General features: G+C 36.9%; 4 protein-coding genes across 4 annotated transcripts; 2 read left to right on the forward strand and 2 right to left on the reverse strand.

The window, feature by feature from the left end:
* AKAW2_80005S (uncharacterized protein) lies at positions 1–873 on the forward strand (the record flags this gene model as incomplete). Its single annotated transcript, XM_041680977.1, has 1 exon — positions 1–873. The coding sequence occupies one exon, from the start codon at positions 1–3 to the stop codon at positions 871–873; it is 873 nt and encodes a 290-aa protein (XP_041547966.1).
* A 195-nt stretch (positions 874–1,068) lies between these two features.
* On the reverse strand, positions 1,069–3,275 carry AKAW2_80006A (Zn(II)2Cys6 transcription factor; the record flags this gene model as incomplete). Its single annotated transcript, XM_041680979.1, has 3 exons — positions 1,069–1,196; positions 1,244–3,066; positions 3,157–3,275. 3 exons carry the CDS (start codon positions 3,273–3,275, stop codon positions 1,069–1,071), a joined length of 2,070 nt encoding a protein of 689 aa, XP_041547967.1.
* A 10,157-nt stretch (positions 3,276–13,432) lies between these two features.
* On the reverse strand, positions 13,433–14,347 carry AKAW2_80007A (putative secondary metabolism biosynthetic enzyme; the record flags this gene model as incomplete). Its single annotated transcript, XM_041680980.1, has 1 exon — positions 13,433–14,347. One exon carries the CDS (start codon positions 14,345–14,347, stop codon positions 13,433–13,435), a length of 915 nt encoding a protein of 304 aa, XP_041547968.1.
* Positions 14,348–16,902: 2,555 nt separating this feature from the next.
* On the forward strand, positions 16,903–18,241 carry AKAW2_80008S (uncharacterized protein; the record flags this gene model as incomplete). Its single annotated transcript, XM_041680981.1, has 4 exons — positions 16,903–17,055; positions 17,145–17,181; positions 17,247–17,691; positions 17,800–18,241. 4 exons carry the CDS (start codon positions 16,903–16,905, stop codon positions 18,239–18,241), a joined length of 1,077 nt encoding a protein of 358 aa, XP_041547969.1.
* Between the last annotated feature and the right edge of the window lie 1,939 nt (positions 18,242–20,180).

Here is a 20,180-nt window from a genome sequence, read left to right on the forward strand (position 1 = left end):
ATGCCTCCAAGTATGCTTGACACCCCAGCGACCAGCGGCAACGGCAACGCGACCGCATCCAAAACGTCACCAGCCTTCCGCGACACCACCCCAGGCCCAGACCATGACTGGAAAGTGTCCTTAAAGGGCAAAGTGATTGGCATCACCGGAGGCAACAGGGGTATTGGGCTGGCTCTCGCACAAGTGTGTCTCGCCAACGACGCAGAGGCTATCTATAGCTTAGACATCTTCGACCCCGGCGAGGAATTCGCTGCCCTTCAAAAAGCTCATCCCAAGCGACTTCACTACGTCCACTGTGATGTGACATCCGAAGAGAGCGTCAACACTGCCATCGACGCTGTCATCGCCGCACGGGGTGCGATCCACGGCTTTATTGCCAATGCCGGCATGACGAAGCACCAGCCTGCTTTCGACTTCAATCGCGCCCAGATCGATCAATTGTTCAATTTGAACGTGTTCGGCGCTTACTTCTGCGCTACTACTGTCGCTCGTCGTTTCATCGACCTCGGAATAAAGGGGTCTATTGTCTTCACGGCTTCGATGACTTCCTATCGCCCCAACCGTGCAGCTCCTTCCGCTCCCTATGGAGCCACCAAGGGTGCCGTGCGGAACATGACACACACACTGGCAATGGAATGGGCCAAGCATGGGATTCGCGTCAACTCTGTATCGCCAGGGTTCATCAAGACGGCCATGACTTACTTTGTGGATCAAGCCCCTGACTGGGAACTCAAGATGCAGTATTATGGCGGTATGCCCAGGTTGGCGGATCCCAAGGAGCTGGGCGGAGCTTATGTATATTTGCTTTCTGACAGTGCGTCATATACGACGGGCATTGATATTCCCGTGGCGGGCATTGTGGGGGCGTGGTAGAAATTAGACTCATAGAGGTAATCTCAAAAACATACTTTATGCATTGTGCGATCGTTGTACCTTGGAATATTATGATTGAAATAACCAAGAAATATATGGTAGTCATTGAATATCTCACATAAGATACATGTGCGGGTATGGGCTTTGTGTAATACATCATTTTATATACAAACATCTTCTATCCCTGGTCGGGCATCACTCCTGCCACACCCTCTGCAGTCGCGCAACAAGACCTTTGGCGGGAAACTTACTTATCCGTAACATGTTGTCCAAAATGCGTAGCAGCTCCTCTCGCATCTCGGGCGACCGAACAAACTGGCCAACTTGTATGATGTTAGTCTTGGATCAAAACAGGCTGAGTGTGACTTACCTCCAAATAACGCCTGTACATTGATGAATGCCATTGCGCAGTCATGCTCCTGGCACGAATTGGCAATCCCACAAACCATTTTGACGCTTTCCGTCAGCTGCTTATCACGAAGCAGGTAGGCATTAAGTCCGCCCAGTGTGGGCTGGTTCAGCAGGACTGTCGCCTTGGCGAAATGATACATTTGCATGGCACCTGCATGATTTCGCGGATGGATCCATATCGGAGGGAAAACAACGCTTGAACCACCACCCCCGGCAACTGCCACGGGCTGGTACGATGCGGGCAGGATATGATGCCACTCGTCGAGCGCACTCAGGAGTCGGTCACCCTGCTCAATTCGTTCTCTCGGATCCTGGTGTGGCGGGATTGCAGCCGAAGCGGCATATTTCACACACTTCCCGCAAAGGTAGACAATTCGTGTAGCTAGCTCGTCCGAGCTGAGTTCCTCGAGAGGTTTGCGTGCACGCCAGAAGGTGATGGTGGGCCGGCCCGCCTGAAAGGCTGCCCAGATGTCTTGTCGCAACCAGGCCCACCATACGGCCTGTCGCAGACCATCGGCCGACTCGCCATCATTATCCTGAGACCGCTGGATCCAGAAGGAGCCGCGCAGATGCTGCTCCCAGACACTGCTGTTCGCAGCGCTGTCCGCATCAAACATTTCATATGTGCTAATCATGGTGGCTGTCGCCAAGATCTCGTGGGAGTCGGCATAAGATGGATACAGTAGTGTTTGTGAGAGATAGTGAAGGGTTTCGTAGTAGTACTGGGTCGCCATGTGGGTTGGAGCAGAGTCTGATTCGGTCGACAGAACGGTTCCGGGCAATGAAGCTGGGGTACCTGCTACATGGCCATCTGCCGCATCTCCATCCCCTCTATGCTGAAGACACAGAGACATGTGCTTGGCGCCCACTGCAAGGATAGACTTCAAGAGCCCCGTGTTTCGTAATGCCAGATGGGGCACAACATTACTGAAATGGTGAGCGGGATCAAACAAGTCTAGAATGGGCCCAACCACCTCGATATAGTACTGAAAGAAGGTGAGGTCGGTTGGCGATAGTTCTAGCCTACTTGTGGTGTTCCACGGCTGGGATAACTGCTGATAATCTGGTAAGGGTGATCCAGTGTGACCGTCTCCATGGGTCAGAGCGTGTCCTTGCTGCTCATTGTACCTCGCCTTTTGCTGAAGTCGAGCCCCGGGATGTTCAAGGGCGGGTGACTGCCTACGAGAGAGTGCAATCTCAGGAAATCGCCATCTGGGGTCGCCGCTTGACGTATCATTCAATCGTTGGATGTGATTGATGGCATCCCGCGCTAGCAAGTCGTACCACTCGAGGGGGGAGATATTCAGCAGGGAGATTTGACTTAGCGAAACTGGAGACGTTGGGAACGCAGGGTCAAGGCTAGGCAATCTTTGCTCATTGTGTTCATGCAAGGGGTCGAAGTGCGGCGACTCGATTGAGCCGTCTGGATGCAGTGGTACAGCGGCCTCAGGGATGGCCGGGGCGGTCGGATGAGACGTCAATGCTGCCGCAACATTCGAGTGATGTTCTTGGGGCCTCGGCGAGTTCTTCTCGACAGCATATGGATTGCTTGCCCTGTTGTCCTCAGCACGGATCTCCTGGCGACCCGTTCCTTTGGGACTCAAATGCGCCCTGGTGGGCTCCCGGTCGGCCGCGGGGGGAGCTGCAGCTGTAGCTGCATGTCTCTGATCAGAGTGCTGTGTCGCGTCCGAGGCATACCGGCAGATGCGAGCAGACTTGGAGCATCGCAAGCAGGTCGGCTTACCGTCATCGCACTTGACGCGTCTCTCTCTGCAGGTAAGGCTGTCTGGTGTGTAAGCGAGCTTGATGTTCGCTTAGGTGCCATTGTGAAGATAGCAGAGCAGTTAACCAAGCAAGAGAGGATCCACCTACCATCCTGTCTTTGTTCTCAATCCACGTGAGCGTGAGGGTCTGATGCGTCGACGCGACTTCCCCGTGGCGCTGCCCCTCGTCGTTGAGCGTTGCGATGATGAGTCGCCACCAACATTCATGGGGGATGCATTCTTCCACTATGGAGTAGCACTTTTGGAGTTGAGGGAGTGGCTTTCGTCTCGAGGGCCTTCCGTCCGTTAAATACCCGTTCGTTACCCGGTACCATTCTTACCCCGCGTTTGGTCTGCCCCACTTCGATGTACGTATTGGGAAAAAGCCAATCTTTCAGCCACTATTTAGTGGAGGAAGGAAAGGGAGATTCAGAATGGCGATAAGATACTCTTTAACAAAATAAATTGTCGTATGAACACATGGTTGATGGCTAGCCAAGTTATATAGCAACTCTGTTTTTCATCAATGGCCCTTAGAGTGAGGAGCAGCTTTCGGGCTGAAAAAATATATAAAGTATGGACAGTGAGTTTACCCTGGGGAGTGCCGACAAGGCAATCTATGAAGCAGAAGTGGGCCACTGTCTGTATAGACATACAAGAGTATAGTATGGGGCCTCACATCCAGATTATTTACAGTCCTGTGCCTGAACAGCGTAGCCCAAGATCTACTATTTGATGAAAATATCCCGAACCCGCGCGTATATGAGCGCATAAAAAGCCTTCTTCTTGGCCGATGCATAAGGCATGGTGTATTATCCCCTTTATAATATTCACACAAGTTTCCAAAACCCATTCTCGTGTTTGTCTGCTGGACCCCGCAAGAGGGCTATAGTGGTCATTTCGAATAGATCTTGCCGTCCCGCCGAGTACTGTTGAGGAGGTTGGTGGGGCTTCAGCCCTACTTTGCTCTGGCCCTGGCGGCAGGAGTGTCTTTCTTACCTCCGGAGAGACATCTCACCTGCATTGCAATCCTAACTCTATATAACTACATGCTTTCTAGTTGCTTACTAATTTAATATAATTATTTAAACTATCTCACTAGTTTATCCATAAACTCTAGTTACTCCTTACTAAACTGCTTATCTTTATCTGGTAATCAGACTAGAGTCCAGATATTATAAGAACAAGTCCCAAGGATGGGCTTGACAGTACTAGCCTTAAAAAATAATAGAAAAATCTAAAAAAGTAGATTCTTATAAATAAACCTGAGTAAGTTTATATAAGAAAATCTATTATTTATCTTTTATTTAATTTATAATCCTCTCTCTATATTATTAACAGAGAAGCTAACAGAATATAAAAAGTTCTTTTATATTAATTTAATTTTTAATATATTTAAATATATATTACAAAGAACTGTAATTCCTAATTCTAATAATCTTAATTTAACTATTGAACTGCTATTATATAAATATTATATTATAATTATTAAGACTACAGCCAGAAACTATATGCGTGATATAGCTTAAAAAAATAATTTATTAAAATTATTATTAGCTATTATTATAATATTAATACAGTAATTAACCTTCTCCGGAAAGGCCAGGAAGAATATTAAACTTTATTTTTATTAATATAACTTTATATAGACCGCGGCAGGTCTCAGGAAGAAAAAAAAATAAATTATTATTATAATTATAATAATAAGTCTATAAAATAATATTTATTAATATATAAACTTACTGGACGAGGATATTCAGGATAACTAGAAATAATAATTATTAAAATTAATTAAATAATACCCCAAATAGAAGAAGAAAGATAGAATAAATCTTATTTTATAGTAATTATTATTACTAGAATAAGAATTCTAAATATTTAAAATCTATATAAATAAGATAATAGAGCTCAGCTATCTCCTTCTAGAAAAAGATAAATAGAAAAGAATATTAACTAGAAGATTTATAAAGAAATTATAGAAGAAGTCTGTTCAGGATACTCTAATTATATATTATTTTAATAAATAAGATATAGCCAGAGAATATTCTATCTTAATAAAAATTATTTAACTTACTTAAGAACTCACCGGAAAGGCAAGTAAGGAAGATAAAGAAATAAATTATATTAATAATAATTATTTTGTAAATACTCTTAATATTATTATTTAATAAATTTTAGAATTAAATATATTAGATAATTAATAAATCTAGTAATAATTAATATAATTAAGTTAAATCTTATCAAGTCAGTTTTAAAGCTAGAATTAAGAATAATAGTTTTTCCAGTTTTCTTTCTGACTGAAATTTTAAATAGAAAGAATTTATTATTATTGTAGAGAGCAGGGCTATATTATTATTAATTATTATAATAAATTACTTTCTTTTATAAAATAAAAATGAATTAGGACTACTGTCTGTATATATATAAATATTAAATTTAAAATACAGGAATTTTTATTATAATTATAAATTTAATAAACTGTCTCTGTCCCTGCTACTATAATAATTACTAAAATTAATTTATAAATATAATTAAGAATAGTAAAGAGATCTAAGCTCTTTTTTTTATTATTTATTATTTAATTATTATTAGCTGTGAGCGGGGCCTTATTAGTAAAAAAGTTAATAATAAATATAGAAAAAGACTATTTAATAAGATAATTATTAAAAATATTTATTAATATAATCTTGATTATTAATTATATTATAATATTATTACTTATAGACAGGGATCATAGTGCTTAAAACTAGTTAATTCAGATATATATTATAAGAATTAAAAGAATAAAAAATAATAAAAATATTAAAAAGTAATTTCTGATAATAACTAGCCCAAGCTATATCTAAATTTAATTTATTATAAAATAAAAAAAAATCCTAGTAATCAAGACAAGATAAGAAATAATAACAGTAAAAATAACTAGTAAAATAATTATTAGAACAGCTGATAATTCTACAGTATTATAAATATAATTAATTAATTAATTAATTACTGAGCACGTGGCTAGTGGCAGTAAATATTAAATTTAAATTATAAAAAATAAAAAATTTAATTTTAAGAAAATATTTAATAAAATAATAATAAAGATGACCCTTACCTAATTATTTAATATTTATCTAATAATAAGAACTGAAATAATTAAGTTAATAAAACTAAAGCTAAAGAAATTATTTATAATTAAAAAAATTAATTAATATAATCAGGCAGGTCACGGTCAGGCAACTTAATCAGTAAAATATTAGAAAATTAATAAGTTAATAATATATTAAATAATTATTTTTATAAAATCAGATACTGACGCAGACACAGAAAGTTTTAATAAAAAAATTAAGAGTAATAATACTGCTGCTTAAAAAAAAAGGAAATATATAATAATTATTTCTGATCAGCTAACTCTGCAACAGCTGCCTTATTTTATATAATAATATTTATTTAAATAATAAGTATAAATAATCATATACAGATTACTGAAATAAAACTAGCCTTAATTAACTGCGGGTCTGGTTATAACCTGATTTTTAAATATATAATTAAAAAAATAAAAATCTATATTATTCTTATCTATATTACAGCTGAAGTTACCTCCAGAAATATTATTAAATTTAAAGTACTAGTATAATTAATAATTATAGTCACAGGTATAATCTAAGTAATTAAAGTATTTATTATAAATAGAGCTCCAGGATTTATTATTCTACTGGAAAAATATTAGATATATTTTATAAAGCTAATTAGTAACTATAAGAAGAATATATATATTATATATAATAATAAAAAGTAATAAATAAAAATATCTAGAATTTATTTTATAAAAGTAATTATATATGAGCAGGTAGAGACTAAGTATATATTAAATATCAAGAATATAGAGATAGAATAATATATAATTACTAGTAATAATAATATATAATTCTCAGATATAAATTCTAAAAAAATAATTAAACTCCTTACAGAAACTATGGGTAAGATTATATAAGAAAATATTTTTATTATTAATAATTTAAAGACAGAAAAGGTTGTTAAATTATTAAACTAATCTTATTTTATAAAGATCTGATATTATAAGACAAAGATAATAATCTGGAAGATAAGATATTATATTATAATATTTTATTAATTATTAAGATTAAAGTAAGAGATTAGCTTAGTTTTTTAACTAAAAGAAGATTATTATTATTTAAAAAGAAGCTGTTTATTAATTTTATAGTAACAGAGAAATAAACAATAGTTAATAATTATTTCTTAAAAAATATAATATTATCTGAACTATACCCCATGATTATATTAATATTATATATTTAGAGAGATATTTTTATTAATAATATTATTAAGATGCCAGTTATAGATTTATTAGGGTTTATTCTATTAATTCCAGAAGTAGTATTAAGAATATTTAAACTTATACTGTACTTATCTAGAAAGATATAATAATAATATAAATATTTATTAAATATAAAGATTATAAAAGTAATACAGAAGTCTTTTTTCCCATAATTCTTAAAGATAAAGTTTCTATTGAAATTGAATAGATAAAATTTATATATAATTTATTAATTTATCTGGCTTAACAAATATACAGTAAAGATAAATTATCTAATATAATAAATAAAATTTATTTTAAATAAGATAGCAGATCTAAAACTATAAGTATTTTTTAAGATTAATGTAGTAAATAAATATTAAACAGTATTATAATATAAAAATAATATATATAAAATCTTATTCAGTATTATCCTTGGACAGTATTATTATTTAAAAATAAATTAAGAATTTACTAATATATTAGATATTTATAGCTATTTTAAAGATATGGCTATAGAATATCCTGAATTAGTAGAAAAGTTAGAATTATATAAGTTAACTAAGATTACAGTAGAGTTTGATTATTTTATAAATAATAATTAAAAAGAAGCTAATATAATTAAAAATCTTATAATTTTCTTATACTTTTACTACTTTCCTCAATTAGTATGGATGAAGTTGATATTAAATCTAAAAAAGATATAATTTTTTATTTTATTAATTAATATTCTGGATTATTAATAGACTAAAAAAAATCTAAGATTTTTAATAAATAAAATTATAATTATAAAAAACTAGTTAATCTCTACAGATAAAGAGCAGTTATTATAATTTCTTTATATATATTTTTTTTTATAAATTTATATACCAGGCCGGGCAGATCTGATTAAAGTAATAAAGATTATTATTTAATATAAGAATAAGGAACAAGCCAAAAAAAACAGATTATATATAAAATCTATAATAAAAAAAAGCTTTTTAACAGATAAAATACTGGATTATATATATTAGACTAGTAGAAGGTAATTTTATAAAATAATATTATTTAATTATAGATATCTTTAATATAGAAATAGAAGAAGTCTTGTTCTAAATAATTAGTATACTTATAAATATAAAATCTTATCAGAAGACTTTAATAAAAAAATAAATAATAATATTTTTATTATTCATACTGGCGGATCTAAAGACTTATTATTATATTATAAGAAAAAGTATTAGCAGTATTTTAATATTTAAAAAAAATCTATTAGCTTGTTAAAGAATTAATTTATTTAATAATATTATATACTAATTATATTATTTTAAAATCAGTATTAGAAAAATTTAATAATATTTTAAACAGGATCTGCAGATAGCAGTACTGCTTTTAAGAATATAATTTAAATATAATATATATACCTGAAAAACTAATATAAGTAGCTAATAATTTTTTAAGATTATTATATTAGTAGCAGCCACCACCATGGCCAGAAAATAATAGATTTATACTACTAATATTAAAAATAGAGTTAATAGAATTAATAGAAGTATTCTAAACCAGACTTAATATAGTAACTACTCTGCTACAGGTTAAAAATCTAGTATAAAAATAATTAAGATCTGATTAATATAAATATATTATTATAAAATTATTTACTATAACTGACTAAAATAAGTTACTGACTGATAAAGTAAAGAGATTTAAATTATTATAATTATTTAATAAGAATTATATCTGACTAGCTTATTAAAAATATAATAGTTTATAAGTAAAGTATATCTTACTAGTAAATATTTTATAGATATTATAGAAGATTTATAATTATTATAATTATTTTACTGCTTATATTACTCTAGACAGATATATTAGTTAATTTTATTAGTTAAAATAATTTTAAAGTATCTAATAATATTATAATTTATATTTTAAATACTAATTAATAGGTTTAAAATTAGTTAAAGCTTCTTGATAACTAGTTACAGTACTGGAACTAATATAAATATATATTATAGATTATATTAGATTAATCATTCTCTTAGCTCAGAGTATAAACTAATAATATATTTTAATTAATATAGATTATTTTAGTTAATATATAATAATAGAAGCTGTAAAGACTGTAATAATCTTAATTTTTTTATAATTTTTCAAAAAGATTGTAAGCTTATTTAGATTATTATTAATATTTTATATAAATAATAATAACTATTTTACTGGACAAGAATTCAGCGGAGTTATTAAAATTAAGAAAATTAAATATTTTATTGTGCTAGTAACAGTATTATAATATATTAGATTAGTAGAAAGAACTATAAAATTATTATTTTAGATTATTTATATAATAGTTATTTAAAATCCAGATTAAATATTTTAATAAAATAAATTTATTTCTTAAGCTATAAGAATTATTAATATTTAATTAATTTAATTACATAGGTTTATTCCAGCTGAGGTACTACTGGAATATAAATTTTAATTAAAAAAATTAATATTATATAATCAGCTTCTGGTAGAAGTTTTTATAATATTATTAATAATAGATTTATTAATAGATATTACAGCCCGTGTTATAGCTTTGGAAGAGTTATAAAAATAAATTACTATTATTTATAATGATAAAACCAGTATAATAATAAATAAATATATACTATTAATTAGTATAGATAACCTGGTCCTATTAAGAAAGTATATAATTAATAAAAATAAAAATAAGAAATTTAAAATAAAATAATCAAGATTATATAAAATAAGTAAGATTTATTAATAAGATTACTCAGTGGAGTTAAAGAACCTAATCTCTGGTATATTTATTAAAAAATACTATATTAATATAGTTAAGAAATTCTATATTTAAATAGAGAAGCAAGAACTTGAGATAAGATATATAATTAAAAAAGTATAATATCAGAAGACTAATCTTAATATTTATTAATATAAGTAATAAAAGAGTAAGACTAGAAAATAATATATATTATAATATTTTTTTAATTCTTTATAGATTATTTAAATCTTTTTTTTCTTTCTTTTCTTTATTTTTCTTCTCTACTTTTTTTTTATTACTGAGTATAATCTTTCTTTTCTCAAGATTATCTACTACCAGGGGGTTAGGAAGCGCAGCTACATCAAATTCTGGTTTATTATTTATTATTTTTTTTATTTTTCTAAAGAAAAGTGAATCAGCCGGAAGGCCGAACTGAGAGTAATAGAAATAATATTATTAATATAGTATACTGTATTTCCAGAGCCCGCGGCCTTATTTATTATTTATCTTATTTTATTAATTAGTTTATTTTACTTGTAATACTATCTTTATTTATTTTATAAGAAAATCCTGAAGATCCACTTCCTTATCTTATTATCTTATTTTATTATTTATTTTATTTCTTCTTCTATTTATTACTTTTTTTTTCTATTACTCTTTTGATTCTTTTTCTGTTCTACTATAATTACTATATTAAATTAAATGTTTTTACAGATATAGATCATGGCTGGTAGTTTAAAGAAATATTTAAAGTTATTTAAATTATTTAAATGAAGTAATTCACCTAGCAAGAATAACTATAATAAAGAAAAGACTAAAGTTTCTGTAATAGAACTAGTAATTAAAATAAAGTCTGATTCTGATTTTAAGTATAAAATTAAAGTAGAATAGACTAATAATAAGAATAATTTTATAGATATTCTATAATATATATCTTCTATTTATATTAACTTAACTAGTAATGATTGTGTAACCCCTATAATTAAGAAATCTATTATTAAGAGATTTTTAAAAGAAAAACTGCTTAAAGATTTAAATCTCTTATTTAATAGTAATAGAGAAAGTAAATAACTTGTTCTGGAAGATTAGCTGCTATTTTTATAAAAGAAAAATATTAATATTAACTGTACTATATTTATTAATTTATAAAATAATAATTAATTAATAATACTAATATTATATAAGCTAGTTATTTAGAAATTTTTCATAATTACTTTACTAGGCAGGACAAGATTCATGCGGATTTTTATTATATTTTATTTATTAAAAATAAAAATAATAATCTATTACTATCTCCAGAGATTATAAAGAATAATTATAACTCAGACTATAAGAATAAATAACTTACTTATAAGTTTTTAGATATTTATATTATATATAATATTAAATTATAATAATGTGCTAAGATTTTTATTAAACTATTTTATAATTAACAGAAAAAATTTAAGTTTTTTATTATAAAGAAAATCTGAGTCTTAAATAATCTTATTTATATTTAATTAAATTTTAAAAGTTTATGGGGGTGTCTTATTAAGATTATAAAAAATAAAATATATATTCCAGATAGTAGGTATATTATTAATAAAGATTTTAATAATATAGAGATTTTATATAAAAGATTTATTAAATATATAGCTATATCATAAGTTTTCTAAAATAAATTAAGATATAACTTGCTGGCTTAGTATAAGATTATTAATATATTAATTAAATAATTTATAGATAATAATTTAGTTCCTACTACAGAATTCTAAGAAAGATTTACTGTTATTATTTTATAAGCTGATTTTTACTGTAAATAATTAACTATAATAAGACTTTCTCTCTCTAATTAAGTACAGGCAGAATCCTCTTAGCAGTATATTAATAAAATTTCTAGATATATTTATTCTGATAAAGATAATAATATTAACAGAGATATTAATAGTGAATCTTAATATATTCTTATAGTAACTATATATTTATATTATTTTTTTTATTATTTTCTAGGTTTCTGCTATATATAATTGTTGCTATTATTATTATATAAATTAAAAATAGACAGAGTAAAGAAGTATTCTGGAAGAATAGATTAGATAATTATAATAATATTATTATTTTTTACTATTGTTCTTTGTGATTTCTTGTGATTTATCTTACTGCTTTGTATATGCTTGCTATAATATGTATTTTATTAGAGATTTGAGTGTTAGTATTATAGCAGATTCCTAGTAGATATTAGGAATAGATTTTTATGGATGATGTTAAGAAGGTTAGTAGGGCTTTAGTCTTATTTTACTCTGGCCCTAGCAGCAGGAGTATCTTTTTTATTTCTGGAGAGGTACTCTATCTGTATCATAATCCTAACTCTATATAATTATATACTTTCTAGTTGCTTACCAGTTTAATACAATTATTTGAACCATCTTACTAGTTTGTCCATAAGCTCCAGTTACTCCTTACCAAACCACCTATCTTCAGTACACTCGGAAAATGCTAGTCGATGACGTTTTGTTGCCCAATAAACGTGGATTTCCTACGTAGGTGCTTGTTGAAGGGTTCGGAAGCTCGGCTCAGTTTCGCCCAGTTTACTATGTACGATCTCAGGAAGATCATGCCACCATCTCGTGGGGTCTTGTAGAATGCAGACTTTAAGTGTTTCTCCGTCCCCGGCCAGTTTTCACGTGCTACCTGGTCCATGTCGTTGGTTTGGTTATGACTGCCACGTAGCTTCTAGCCAACATTTGTCGCGGTAACGATAAAAAGGAATTCTATACAAGGTCATTTATGGCATCAATTGAACTAATGCTGCGTGGCGGAAACTATCGCAGGGCAACAAAAACTTCGGGGCGAGGAGAGATGTGCCAATAATCCCCTTATGGAAACCAGCCGGATGACGGGGTTTCAGCCACTCACAGCTGATTTGAATTTACAAGAAGGATTTTGAGAAAGGGGCAAATCATCTTTTATTGTGAACGGCATACCCGTATTTATCACCGTAACCCTGGATGTCACTAAACTTAATTTCGGAAAGTCACAGTCCCTAAAAGTAAGGATGTTGCTACCTTCGCCGTCAGCCCTGCGAATAGCGTTTGGTCATTGAGCGAGGGGTGCGCCAACCAACCAATCAAATTCTACATGCTTGGCAGAGGGCAAAGGGACATTCATAGTACATATTGCACGAAACGACACACCTTCACCCACATTTTAGAACTCACCACAATCTACTAGCGTTGTACGTAGTGGTGTTTCATTTTCGTCTTTGTCAAATGTGTATTAACCATTGATTAGAATTCTAGTTCATATTTGCTTTCCTAGGATTAAAATAACTTGATGTGACATGATGTATGTAGCCAGCCGTCACATCGTTGTTCCCACACGAGTTGAAAGCTCGGCCTGAATCCACCTGAACAATCGCTCCTGGAGATAATGGTCGCGGCTCAATTTGGATCCATTTTCGGTCTTGCCTATAGGGCCGTAGTACTGCCCGTGCTTTGCTTCTGGGCTGACGGCCGCAAAGACTTGAGAGAGCGCCCCTTTTTCTACCGGTGTTGCAGCAAAGTGAACCGCAGCGTGGAGGAACGGTTTAGGGAAGATGCCAGTGGACGAATGATGGAGATTAGTTGCCACCATCCCGCGATGAACCGAGATAATCTTCACCTTTGTTTCCCTCTCAGCCAACGCTCTAGCATAATGGAGATTGGCGAGCTTGGACATGGTGTAGCGCTGAGTAGTGCGGCGGTTGGCAGCGTTCGTACGAAGCTCATCGAAGTTGTACACATCACTGGGCGCCATGGCCTGTGCAGCCGAGGAGAGCATAACCATGTGAGTTTGGCTGTTGACCTCTGCTGTCTTGCGCAAAGTGGGCAGCAGAAGTTGGGTGAACAAGGCAGGACCCAGCACATTTGTGCCGAATTGGTGTTCGTATCCGTCCGTGGTGACATCTTCTGGAGTCATCATTATACCAGCGTTGTTTATGAGGATATCAAGGCGCGTCTCTTGACGAAGGAAGTCTGCGGCAGCTTCTTTGACGCTCTCAAACGAAGCCAGATCCAATTGGAGGAATCGTGACTCGGTGTGTCCTGGATTTTCTTGATTAAGCTGGGTCATTGCTTGTTCGGCTTTGGTTCTAGATCGAGCAGCGAGATAGATGCGACCTGGGTTGTTCTTGCCGAGCTGGCGGATGGTTTCGTACCCTAGACCCGCATTGCCTCCAGTGACAATAATGACCTGGCCGTGAAGGTCAGGAATATCCCAGCTGTTGAACGTATGCATCTTGTTATCAAGGCAGGTTTCACTCTCAGTTTTGTAAATACAAAGACCGGGCTGATGCAAAATAGAGGCCTGCAAGATAGACCTGGGGAAACAAGAGGGAGTAGCCTGATAACAAGACTTGGATCGAAGTCGCTGGTTGAATGAGACGAAATGGGCCCATATGTATTTTCAGAGTGCTCTGCTCAAGGTTGACGAAGATCTTCAACCGACATGTTCTGGTGAGTCTGTTCCCGTTGCCATCCAGAAAAGTTAGCCTGATGCTTCTTGGCTTCCATCATTGGTTGAGAAACCGTCATCGGGCTGTATAGTATGGTACTCTTGGTAGTCATACTAGACCCACTTTCATGATGAACCAGAGATCTGTAGTGCGGTAATTGGCTATAAATCCGTCATCCGTGGTCCACCCGCCAGGGCATACCACTGCGATTGGAGGACAAGTTGATCCCAACAATAGCGTTTTAGCGCAAAGGAATTATGTTTATCAACACAGTCATTTTACTAGATTCTTGTTCAGGATTCTCAGGGGTGGCTTCAACAATTTCCCTCAATCGTAGAGCTCTTGGCGCTGGTAGGCAGGTATATGAAGCACATAAAGTACCTCTATCTATACCCACTTGTGCTTTCAGGTATCCTACCAGGTTCAAGGGAGTTCACTATTCCAATCGCGAGTGTAAGAGAAGTAGGAGACATGTCTCACAGTCAGATTGAACCACTCCTAACCTTCAATCGTGCCTTCATGTCTCGCCTCGGTCAATGCTCTCTGAGGTCTGTAGCTTTCCCTAGATCTGGATGCTTCCATTACCCTCTGACCTCAGTAAAGGCCAGCTAGGTGGGACTGCTGCCATGGCTGCGCTCACCAATAGTTTCATCGTGTCGTCGAGCTCGTTATGAAATATGCCTTTCAGATTCTACCGTGAGACAAACTGTGGGATACCACACCAGTAAGCGCTTCACCAATAGGGATTTGGCCATCCAACAGCCCAGCAAGATATGCATTTGGATTAGTTAAAGTATTTGGGACATCCACTGCATTATAAGCTCAGCAAGAGTTGTTTCTTTACTGGCATTTGTTGCGAATGATGGCAGTGCTTCTGGAGACTAACCGGCGACCCAGCGTTGAGTCCTGCGAGAGTTATTTGAACATAATCAAATCGCAGGAGTGAAGTAGATTTAGTAATATATATAGTAGGTATGTTGGCTCTGCTAGATATACGCGCAGCAATGCAGGCCTGCAACCTTGGACGCGAAAAAGAAAAGCCTCGCGGAATCCTGCACTAAATTTGACGGGGCCGAACAAATCACGCCTGCGAAATGTGACTGAGGAGCAACTACGGACTAGCCCTTACACATTTTTTCGCCTTGGCAGTACGACTAATGTACGTTTTATCACATACAATTCTATTTTTGGTTCATCTAGGAATGTAACCCTGATCGGGTTTCTCAGCAAGCAGCTACAAGGGCGCCCGCCTGGGACGACAGGACAGTGTGGGGTTGTCCAAGCCCAGCCACCTGAGCAGGGCCCATCCACAACCTTGTCAGTGGGCGCTTCCAGCCGTCCCAGTAAATGTAACTGATCGCACAAATATGCCCGGCGTAATCAAAAATCGTGCTTATACTACATGCCATTTTGCTGCGGGATTGGCTTCTCATATTCCACATCGCTTCCATGGTTCGCGTTATTGTACGGCCAGAGGAAACTGTCTAACCGCTCATGTTCATGACCGGACGCAATTCAGTAAACTTGTACTCCAGCCACCCGTGTTTCTGTTTGACCTTTCTGACCTTTCATTGAAAAACCATGAAACCGCCATGTGTATACAGGATTCCTACGCTGCCGCAATAGCACCAGCTGTGCGGGGGGCAGACCCCGCCCGTGATGCAGATTCAGCTGGCGCTGGCAACACTAGTGATGCGGTGTCGGGTTCCTTTTTACTCCCCGCAGCCCTAGCAGTATCTGGGTAAAAAAGGAAGGTTGGCTGAAGGATCAACTAGCTGTTACTCTGCAGGTCGCATTGGCTGAACCTCAGCTCCCGCAGCTATACTGATAACTATTCTTATATTGTCAAGGGATTCTCAGCAGCTTCAACCACAGTCCAAGTCGAAGTTAGGAATTTTTGTTGCATGGCCTGTGTTACAAGAGTTAACATACCCTATCGCCATCCCGTCTTAAAGGCTATGCTTGACGGTCTTCAATTAGTTTACCCTGGTTGCATTAGCCTCGGTTGATCCGCCGGCATCATGCATTCTCCGTCACCTGTGGCTCGTCAAGTACTCTCTAAAAGCTCTTGTGATAGAACCAAGTCTAACGCTTGACATCCCTGTTAAGACCGGTTGAGGGGCAGCTCAGCTGCAAATAGGAAGTCTCACCTCTATTTAGCATCATGCACAAAGCCAGCGTGCGGGGTTCATTCAAGGGCGGCAGGCCCAGTGAACTGCTCGAGGGTAGGGTTATTTAATGTCGAACCCAAGAAGACTTATTCCCTCCTCTTGCATATCGCGTTCCTGTGCGCGTTCAAACGTTATATGTGTTCTGACTACTGGTACTATCTTACACAATGTCCATTGGTCGTGGAGAAGGTACGAGACTAATCGTCGCGTCCGTCATACTCTGGACCCTGAGTACGATTGCCTTACTACTGCGAGTGATTTCAATTCGAGTTCGCAAGACCGGCTGGAAGAACCATGATTATTTGACCGCCTTGGCGCTGGTATGCTGCCTCCTCCCTCCCGGTGCCTCAAGACTGCCGCTTCTACCTCACCAAAATATCTTAGAGATATTAACAAATCAATTCCGCAGTTTGGTCTCACCGGCTTTGTGATAGACGACCTGGTTGGTACGTCAATTCTCGGGAATCATCTCAAACTTGTTGCTTGCCATTTCTTGACTAATAGAGACTAGGGGTTTTGGCGGGAGCATATGGCTGGAACATCACCAGCGTCCCCATGGACAAATTGACGATTTCTTTGAAGGTCTTATTTTCATCGCAATGGTTCTTCTGTCTAGCGGTAGCAGCCTTTCGTCTGGCCATTCTGTGTCTGTACCTGGAACTATTCCGTGGCGACTGGTTCCGCCGGTGCACAATCGCAACAATGGCGCTGGTTACGCTCTACTGGATCGCATCGGTGTTGACGATCGCTCTACTCTGCCGGCCTATAAATGCCAACTGGGATATCACCGTCAGTAGAACATGCGGAGACATAACCAAGGTGGAATTTGCCTCTGGGAGCTTCAATCTCACGGTCGACCTGTTGATCGTTTCGTTACCGATGCCGGTTGTGTGGGGCTTGAACATGCCCAAGGAGAAGAAAATTGGTGTCACTACGGCCTTTCTACTGGGTTTGATGTAAGTACTGCTGCTGCTGTTGGCTTTCATTATCCGTCCACCTTGCCTCTACATTGCTTTTCGTTTCGACACAGACTCTCATGGGAATTGACCTAACGCCAAGTATAGAACGGCTGGTGTGAACATTGAACGGATTATCCAAACCAAGACATGCGACGGGGCCAACATAACATATTGCGCACTGGATGCGTCGATACTGTGCATGGCCGAAATCACCTGCGGCATTATGGTTTCCTGTGCACCGACCTTGGGCCCGCTCTTCTTCCGGTCGCGCGTCCAGATTGCCAAGCCTCCCGAGGTGGCTCGGCGAGGCCTCCGAACCTTTGGGTCTATTGGGCGATCTTTGTCACGTCGGAAGCAGCGTGTTGATACTGTCGCGCTGCTCGGCTCACTAGATGATGAGCTCGGACGGGGTGGTGAAGGCATCCGCCCTCAGCAGATGGCACATCTTCCTTCTCCATGTGTTTTTTACCAGACCAACCCGAGTCAGATTACGATGCCAAATAGCTTGTCAAGTGTGCAAAACGTTTCTGCAGAAATGTTGGTATAGTCGAGTGGTGAATCTTTCATTGAAATTTCCCGCTGCATATATTCATCCTGTTCATTAAGGTCGCCTATAGGGATCTTGGAATGGTACCCTTACATGCCGGTATATATGAATGTCTACCAGACCTAATTTTCCTCCCTGCGAAATAATAAATTTGAATATTCGGTGGCAATGCGGTGATGATAGCAGTGTAGTGAATAGATAGTAGGCGAAACAATGTTAGAACGATCGGCAGGCTATTTTGTGCCCCATAATGTGACTGCAGTAGAGCTAAACTGGGTTGAGGATGAACTTGTCAAACCAACAACGCTCTCAGGTACCAGAAATTGTGAATCCGAAGCTTTTTTGTGGACAAAAATTCAAGCGACAGCATAACGCTTTCTGATGTGGACTTGAAAGATGGCGAAGACGTGCGACATCACGTCGCATGTTTCATTTGATTCTTTAATAAGAAAGGGCACAGCTTGTGTGTTGCCGGGTGTCTTCCCTCGCTTAAAAGTTCGGTGGTTCATCGCACTAAATTCTGACAGTGACAAGGCATCACGGGCTGGGCGTACCTTAATGTTGCCGCCGTCTGACTCGGCTCAAGGCTCTATCGTTTGGCGGCAGATGCAGCGTACTGCATAGTCAAGACACTCCGACTTGGACTTTGAGCAGAGTGCCTAGAATTAGAGGCTGACGCGCATATAGGAGCCGCAGTTGTCACCTATATTTTTCGAAACCTCGGAATACCCTTCGTTCCTGTTCACCAGCACAGGGATTCTCATCGGGATCACCAATCGGAATCACCGGAACGGGACGGTTCCTTCGACGGGTGGCTGAATCCCCACCACTGCAGGAATCCTTCATGGTCCATGTATTTACGTTGACAGGAGCAACGTCTCAGCTTCACAATCTGTGTTACCAACAATCACCTACTCTCGTGGTTGGGGTACGTGTGAGCGGCTGTGCCGCATTGAAGTGAGAGATACTAAAGAACGGTAGGAGCAGGTGTACCTACCTTTCGTCCGAAGCGGGGCGGCTCAATTCGAAAGGCTGCCACTATCTATTGGTCTGGATATAACTGGTCAGCATCTGAACGCGGCCACTGGCGCCGGTCGAAGTGATGCAGCGGGACTAATACTGCCTCACCAATGTGGAAAACTCTCACGATGGGGACGGGGACATAGAGCCACACGTTGTGGGGCGGAGCGCGGAATGGTCGGGGTCAAGGCGCTTCAGCCTTCTTACCATAGCTGGTGCTGTATCCAGATTCCAGACTGCGTACTACTATGCCGACAGCTGGGCTTGCTATCGTCTCCACCGATATGATTGCTTCTGAAAGTATTCGTAGACCGAGCCATGGCCCTAACCTGAAATGTTGTGATTATCTTTCTCCTGGGCCACCCAAACTAAGGGTCAAACGTCTTGGGTGATCCCGCCTCTTATTGTCTGCTCTTGGGTAAGATTCAGGCGTTACTCGGTCTCCCATTATGTGATTTCTATTGCATAAAGGTGCTACCGGCAACTCAACTCTCATGGGGTCCGGAAGGTTGAGCCCCATTCCCCCGGTTTGGTGATTATACCAGACGCTGCGGCTACTTTGGGGGCATCTTCCCGCCAGCGATCTGATGTACTAGTTCTTAGTTATACCAGTAGTCTCAACTCGCTAGAGAAGTGGATCCAATCGGACCGAGCCATATGTGCTCTGGCCTACCTCCACCAAACACGCCAGTCTCACTACTAGGAGAACAGGAGCAATTCAACCTTATCCGATCGTTACTGCGGAAGTTTCGTATTGGTGGGGGCCAAAACGTGCTGCAATTTAAATCCTCCTCCGTCCGTCCTCTGTCATTGTGCGATTAGTTATATTTTTCCCTCGGCATGATATTGTTGAATCATCAAACCAGTCACATCCGCGTCGCACAACTAAACCGAACTCTTTCGAGTAACCCGGATCACT

Source organism: Aspergillus luchuensis, chromosome 8, assembly GCF_016861625.1.
Source record: "Aspergillus luchuensis IFO 4308 DNA, chromosome 8, nearly complete sequence".
NCBI classification, from domain to species: Eukaryota; Fungi; Ascomycota; class Eurotiomycetes; order Eurotiales; family Aspergillaceae; genus Aspergillus; species Aspergillus luchuensis.